The sequence below is a fragment of the Nelumbo lutea genome, chromosome 5 (genome assembly GCF_056320005.1).
Source record: "Nelumbo lutea isolate HS-2025 chromosome 5, American lotus-T2T, whole genome shotgun sequence".
Taxonomy (NCBI): domain Eukaryota; kingdom Viridiplantae; phylum Streptophyta; class Magnoliopsida; order Proteales; family Nelumbonaceae; genus Nelumbo; species Nelumbo lutea.
The window spans coordinates 71,354,292-71,362,536 of NC_142688.1; the positions used below are offsets into that span (position 1 = coordinate 71,354,292).

The window sequence follows — 8,245 nt, forward strand, 5'->3', positions numbered from 1 at the left end:
AGAGTCAATAAAGGATCTCTCTCTCTCTCACTTCGATAATGCATTACAACAATATATCTAATAGTGGCGAATTTCACAATGGCGGAAATGAAATTGCTGCTATCTTACAGATGCAATTAACAAAAAGCGCCAAGTTGTGTATCTACCTCCCAGACATCATTTCATTTTTGGCAGCAAGGTATCCCACCCAGTGGAATGCATAGGTTTCATTTTTTGACGTCATTTTTTTTTTCATTTCTCATCACGATTACCACCAAACCCTAGGATAACAGGCCATAAGTTTCTTAGGTTTGAGCTTCCATTTCTTGCAAAGAAAGAAGATAAAAAGGAGATTGAAGTTTAGAGGGGATTTGAGGTTCAGAAGAGAGAATCTCATTGAGTCTCAAGAATCCTTTTGTTCTCCCCCATTTATTCAGGTATGCCGTTATTTTGTATTTTTCTGTTAACAGTTTGTGGTTTGGTTTGGACGAAAGCAATTAACGATGTTTTCTTCAAGGGCTTTGCTTCATTTTCAGTCTTTAACATCCGAACCATTCAACCAATATTTTTTTTCGTCTTACCAGGTTTTTATCATATGACCTCCTTTTTTCTGCCTTCTTATAACTTGACCCACCTTGATAGATCTTCTTTTTAAGGCAAGAAAATAGTTTGTAATGGTACAATCCCAGGTTTAAATACAAAAGCCATTCAACAATTTTTTTCCTAAACTCAAGGCCTCAACGTCTAGTGTTTCCTTAAGTTTAACAACTCCCTATCCTATACTTTAGCAACACTCTTAGCCTATTCAACCGCAACTAACGCAATTATTGTGAGATATCTCCTCACTTATTTGATTATTTCTTATGCACAACTAACAAATATGCATCATTACCCTCTTGATATCGTGGGTTCTTGACATGGGTCCTTGTTGACCTTCTCAATATATCATTACCCTCCCTTTGAAGTGGAACCTTGTCCTCAAGGTTCAAATTAATGAATTGGTTCTTCAACTGCTGAGTATTTTCCCATGCCGCATCTTCCCTTGGAAGATTATTCAGAACCAACAGAGTTGTCATCTCCCACATATTTCTTGAGCATTGACACGTGGAAAACAAGATGGATACGGGCATCCTCCGGCAACTTAAACTTGTATGCAACTCTAACAATCTTCTCTTCCACTCGATATAGCCCGAAATACTTGCTGGCTAGCTTTTGATGGGCTCTTTTATAAGCAATGTGCTGATGATATGGCTTAAGCTTAAGCAATACCAAATCACCCTCTTGATAATCAACTTCCCTTCTCTTTGAATCTGTCATTTGCTTCATTTGATTAATCGCAGCATGCAAGTGAGACTTTAGTTGCTTGAGGATGTTGTCTCTTGTCTCCAAAGCCTTGTCTACCTCATTAACAGGTGATGTGCCAATTGAGTAATACGGAATTGCCGGTGGAGTCCTCCCATAGACTGCTTGGAAGGGAGTCATTCCAATTGAGCTATGGTAAGTAGTATTGTACTAGAATTCGGCCCAAGGCAGGTAAGTGCTCCATCTTTTTTGCTACTGGGATACAAAGCAATGCAAATACTACTCCAAACATCAGTTGACCACTTCGGATTGTCCATCCGTTTGGGGATGGTAGGACGTACTCATGTGTAGCTTGGTCCCTAACAACTTGAAGAATTCATGCCAAAAATGGCTAACAAAGATGGGATCTCTATCACTGATAATAGATTTCGGCATCCCATGAAGTTTAACCACTCCTATAAATCTGTCAGCAACCGTTTTAGCCGTATATTGGTGGGATAGAGGCAAGAAATGAGCAAATTTACTCAAGCGATCTACAACAACCATGATTGTGCTTTTCCCTTGTGAAAGTGGAAGTCCTTCCACGAAGTCCATGGTTATGTCGTCCCATACTTGACAAGGAACAGGCAATGGTTGTATGAGTCCGACTGGGGAGAGGGTTTCTGACTTATTTTTCTAGCCCACTGCATAAGCGGCGACATACTTTTGAATCGATTGGTGCATGGATGGCCAATAGAATTGTTGCGTCAAGCGTTTGTACGTTCATAGTACTCTAGAGTGATCTCCATAGAGGTGTCGTGGAATTCATGGAGAAGTTTTGGTATGATTGGAGAGTCCGATGGAATAACTACCCTGTTCTTATAACAAATCAGCCTGTTGTGCCACATGTATGGAGCTCCAGGTTTGTTTGTAGCTTGTTGGCTGATCCGCACCATATAAGGGTGTTGTTATGTCTCTCTTTTAATCTCATCCCATAGAGAGGCATGAGAAGTATATAAAGTGTGTAAGCTAAGACTCTCTAACCTTCCTGACAAAGCATCTACAGTTGAATTTTCTTTCCCCAGCTTGTATGAAATCTCATAATCATATCCTAGCAATTTGGACACCCATTTTTGTTGTTCAGACGTGGTGATGCGCTGCTCAATCAAATACTTAAGGCTTCGTTGGTCTGTTTGGATATAGAATTTGTGTCCCAGAAGATATGGCCACCATGTTTTGATTGCTTGTATGATGGCTAGCATTTCCTTAGCGTAAGTGGACCAAGCTTGCTTTGCAATTCCTAAGGCTTGACTCATATAGGCTATGGGCTTCCCTTGTTAGCTTAGGACTGCTCCAATGCCTTCCCCTGACGCATCCATTTCTATGACAAATGGTTCATCGAAATTAGGCATGGCCAAGGTTGGGGTCGACGGCATGGCTTGTTTTAAAGCTTCAAATGCATCTTTGGCTTCCTTGCCCCATGTGAATTGGCCTTTCTTAAGTAGATTAGTGAGAGGTTGAGCTATAATTCCATAGTTTTGCATGAACTTTCGGTAGTAACCTGTAAGGCCTAAGAAATCATGCAATTCAGACATAGTAGTAGGTTCAGGCCACTCAATCATAGCTCTCACCTTTCTAGGGTCCACTTTCACCCCTTGTACAGAGACAATGTGACCCAAATATTCGATCTCCTGTTGTCCAAAGGCACACTTGCGAAGTTTAATAAAGAATTAATGGTGTCTTGATATTTCAAAAACCTTTCAAACATGCTCAAGATGTGTTACCCAATCCGAACTATAAATGAGAATATCATCAAAGAAAACTAGCACAAATTTTCTTAAGAATGGCCGAAAAATTGAATTCATAAGATATTGAAAAGTTGAGGGAGCATTACATAGCCCGAAGGGCATGACCAAATATTCATAATGGCCATTGTGTGTGCGGAAAGCTATCTTGTGAGTGTCAATAGGGTGGACTCACACCTGGTGATAACCGGATACCAGATCAAGCTTAGTAAAATAAGTTGCTCCATATAGCTCGTCTAGCATGTCTTCCACAGTTGGGATTGGGAATCTGTCCTTGATAGTGATGGCATTAAGGGCCCTGTAATCTGTGCAGAATTGCCACATCCCATGATGGGCGAAGAAAAGGGGCTGGTGCTAGTCTTGATTATTCCCATGTTGAGCATGTCTTGTACTTGTTTCTCTATCTCGGCCTTTTGAAAATGAGCATACCAATAAGGTCGTACATTAACCAGCTTGGTCTCTTCCTTGAGGTTGATTCGATGGTCAATTTCTCGTGAAGGAGGTAGCTACTTTTGTTCCTAGCACAAATCCTCAAATTCCCTCATCTGCAGTCATCTATAAACAAATAGCAAATAAAAAATTCCCTTGCTTCACTTCTTTTGATATGGTTCTGAGTTCGGCAGGTTGGATCGGCTTATGATCAAATCCTTCTAGGCGATGGTGACATCCTTCCCATGTGAAATCCATTGTCATTCTTTTCTAGTCACACATAACCGTACCTAATTGTTCAAGCCAATGGACCCCTTGCACCATATCCAATCCGATTAGTGGTAAGGAATAAAGAGTTAAGGTGAATGGGATACCTTGTAGCCACAATCTAACATTCTCAAACCTCCCCTGACATTTGAGGGGTGCACCATTGGCCACCTTCACATTAAAAAGTTCGGTTGGGATTGCTGGAAGTTGCAATAGTTCCACAACTTTGTCATTAATAAAATTGTGTCTCGACCCACTATCAATGAGCACAACTAGCTCGTGGGAGCCGAGTCTAGCCATAATTCTCATGGTGCGAGCAGTGGACCATCCCATGAGAGCATGAAGCGAAATTTCGAGGCCTTCTTGTACCTCCTCATCCTCCTCCAGGTTTCCTTCTAACAACAACAACTGCAGACCCTTACACTTGTGTCCAAGAACGAATTTCTCATCACAGTTGAAGCAGAGTCCTTGTGCACGTCATCTTTGCATCTCTTCCCATGATATCCACTTCATTGATGAGGCTGGCTTAGGGTTGGTAGAAGTCAAACTCACCACAGCGGCAGCAGGAAGCGTAGTCACCTTCTTTTGTCGGCTTAATTGATCATCCTTCATCCTAGCTAGGCTAATGGCTTCTTTAAGGGTCTTTGGCTTAAACATTCTAAACCCATCAGCAATTTCCATCTTGAGGCCGCCCATAAACATACTTACAAGTGCCTTTTGAGTCCAACCACGAACCCTGTTTCCCAATCTTTCAAATTCTCATTGGTAATCCCGCAAAGAACCTGTCTGTCGAATCTTGGATAAAGAATCATCTAAATCTTCGCAATCAGTTGGTCCAAATCACAACCACAGCTCCTCTACAAAGACGTCTGGTGGGTGCCGAACCCAACCAAAGATAAATAGTCTTACTCTGGGTTAATAATTTGCAGATAGTGATGAGCAAGGTCGTTCTCCATAGGGATTTGGTGGATTTATTTCCAAGTAGAGGGATTAAGGGGGGTTTGTAGAGCTAAGGAAAACAAGTAAATAGTAGAAAATAACAGAAACAAAAGATCAAATCGATGGGAGAAAACTTCCAGTTGAAGGGACAAGTTCAGCTTTGATTCGTAGCATTGATCCTTGATACAAAGATAGATTCATGTGTTTATGAACAAATTGGTTATAGCTATTAACAAGCTCTAATAGTCAGTCTCTACTCTTATTATTCGACAATCAAAACAAGCTCTTTGATTCCTTCCCTTATTAATAGGCAGTCCTAAACAAATTCTTAGGATTTAACCTATTAATAGCATTAAAAGGGGAGAAACCCAACTCTGGTCTGCAATCTCACAAGCTCGGACCATTTAAACCAGATCATACATTTTCCTAACATAGATCGAAAACTTTTTTGTAATCAATTTATGTTAGTTGCCACCATGATCGAACCTACCAATCATATACGAAACTGGAGGTTCAATCGGCCATAGATTATTTTCATTGAATGAGCAAGGGGGCCTTCTTGCTTAATCAACAAAAATAATCTTCACAGTTAATTCGCAGAAAACATATGAATACCCATAAACAATGAACTGAAATAAAAAAAAAAATCAATTAGATCTCACAATGTTTAATGAATCAAAGCTTCCCTAACCCTTCAACCAGAAATAAAAACTTACAGACACCTCATGATGAAATCGTAGCTTCTAGATGAGAAAGGTGGGGAGGGGGGCGAACTCTTGCCTCTTCCTCCGTAGTTGCTAATTTCTCTCTCTGAAGACTGAAGCTCTCTTGGAGGAAATTGATCCTTTGGGTGCTGGTCCCCCCCCCCCCCCCCTTTATATAGATTTGGGGAGAGGGCTGCTCTCCAACTCCCTTAAGGAGATTATCCTCAAACTGGAAGGTCCTAGTCCAATTTGAACTTATCCTACCTAACTTTTATCTCTTATCTTTTTAGGATTATAATTTGAGAATTTAAATCTGATAAAACTCTTTTACTGAGATTACATTCAACTTCTATTCTAATGGGACTCTTGGATCTTGAATTCGAATTGGGCTTCTTTAACAATTTGGGCTTACTTCAAGACTCTTCTACAAAATGGGCTTCAGTTTGTGAAAGGGGCCTTGCTGCGAAATTGCTCCGAATTTTGGTCCCGAATTCGTCTTTGATGCGTACCGATTCTGCCCAAACCCAAAACATAATGGTTGTGGGCATTTTTCTTATCTTTCCAGTGCTTCTTGAATTGTCCAAATCGGAGTCTGGAATTGAGAGTTATGCCCATACCACTGATTGGTGCCAAAACTGTGCAAAATCATCCGATTAGCCTTGTTTTCTTCCAATCGCCTTCTTACTTGCCCTGAATCGAAATATAAGAGTAATGAGTCCAATTAGGTACCAATGAAGTGTAAAAAACCGAATATTGAGGGATAAAAATATGACAAATTTTATTCTCATCAACGTCCCACATAACTTATTTTCCTTCCTCTTGGTAAGCTCGATACAACCACTACCACCATTGATCTGCTTCCTTTTCAAGATGGAAGGAGGCCAAGGGCACTTTCTATAGCTCTGTAGTGCCTTGAAACCTGAAAAATTGCTCCGCCTTATTGAGCCATTTAGTGGGATCTTCTCCTGCAAACTTGGGAAATTCCAGCCTTGCGAGTTTTGAAGAAAACATGGGGTGGTCTCCTCATGCGTGCTCACGACCTCGATCACTTGATGAATATCCACTTTGCTCAGAAACTTGGTTGGACTTGGGTTCCGGCTGTATCAAGGCAGCTTCAGTGAGATTGTTGATCGCAGCCTCCAGTCGCTGCAACTTCTCACCAAATCCCAGCTCCAAACGGGTGAAACTTTCTTGCAAATTTCCAACACTTGATCCAGACTCTCTATTCGCTCCTTATGGGTTCCCATCGTAAACCTAGCTCTGATACCAAGTTGATAGATCTTCTTTTTAAGGCAAGAAAATAGCCTGTAATTTTATTTGATTTCAACTCATACCTGGTTCTGTACAACCCCAGGTTTAAATACAAAAGCCATTCAACAAATTTTTCCTAAACTCAATGCCTCAACGTCTAGTGCTTCCTTAAGTTTAACAACTCCCTATCCTATACTTTAGCAATACTCCTAGCCTATTCAACCGCAACTAACGCAACTATTGTGAGATATTTCCTCACTTATTTGACTACTTATGCACCAACAGCTAACAAATATGCATATGCCACACGTCCTGCAAGTCATGCAACGTAATCTCAATATCGTGGGTTCTTGACATGGGTCCTTGCTGACCTTCTCAACGTATCACACATTTTCCCTATTCCTTTTTCTTTAGGCTTGTAATGTTTGAAAAGTAAAAATAAATTATAATTCTTAGTTTTCTAGCATTTGTTTCTTGCTCTGTTTGAATTTTAAATGGCAATAATGATTATATTTTTTTTGTATGCACCTTCATACCTAATTTCTCATTAATAAAATCTTCTAATATTGCTTATCAAAAAAATAAAATAAAATATAGAGAAGTTGAAACACTATCTTAAATAAAGAAGTGTCTAGAACAACTACTATCTCATTGTTAAATTGATCCAAGATTACTAAATTCAATGCCTAAATTCCATTAAGAAAACTGCCAAATTTGATTGGCAATTGTTATAAGTGTTTCTTTCCAGGTTTTGGTGGACTAAACAATGGTTCAAATACAGAAACAAGCTTCAGGTTCTGTTTTATTTGTTGACTATTTCACCATTTTTTTTCATACTCTAATTTTATTATATTATGAAGTTAATTGGCTATGGAGACTTGCATATGGTATTTTTGTATGCTTTGACAGGTTGTCTTGTTATTTTGTTGAGCAACCAAAACTTCTAAACATTTATGTCATCCATGTTGCTTCCTTTTAATTTTCTTTTTTATTGATTTGCGATAGATAAACTCCAATGGTTTCTACTGTGACTGGTCCTCTCCTAGTAAGCCCTATAAACCCAAGATGTGGATAGAAGTTTGGACAAGTTGGTAAATTGCCTATTCTTTGTTACAAGATCCCAGAAATCCCAATGTTGCACACTATTTTCTGCTTCTTGAACCCCCAATTAGAATATTAGAGAAGTGAATTATAATTTTAAGAGATATTTTATCTAACTGTAACTTTGTTGCAACCCTCAGGTATACACAGTTTGGTGGACCAGTTACTCATGACCAATTGAGGATATTGCATTTTCAGTTGCCAAGTTTGTATAGAAAAGTGGATCATTTATTAACTACTACATGGTATGTTCAATTCATTCTTTTTCTACCAAGTAGATCAAATCCAGTTGGCACATGGTGATTCCAGAATTAACTCACTTGAAGTTGTTTCTGTTCTAATCTTGTACATGTTTTCATCAATGGCAAATTATTAGGTAGGCATGCGATTGTGGCCTTTTATGGAAGTATACAATCTACTTTGCCAAATTATGTGTGTTTTATCTCTTCCTTTTCTTTCTTCTTCTCTCTATATTGTTTTCAACAAGTG

General features: G+C 39.3%; 1 protein-coding gene across 1 annotated transcript; it reads right to left on the bottom strand.

The window, feature by feature from the left end:
- Positions 1-1,029: 1,029 nt before the first annotated feature.
- Positions 1,030-1,461, bottom strand: LOC148852862 (uncharacterized). The gene has a single exon (XM_088945865.1). It carries the CDS (start codon positions 1,459-1,461, stop codon positions 1,030-1,032), a length of 432 nt encoding a protein of 143 aa, XP_088801991.1.
- Between the last annotated feature and the right edge of the window lie 6,784 nt (positions 1,462-8,245).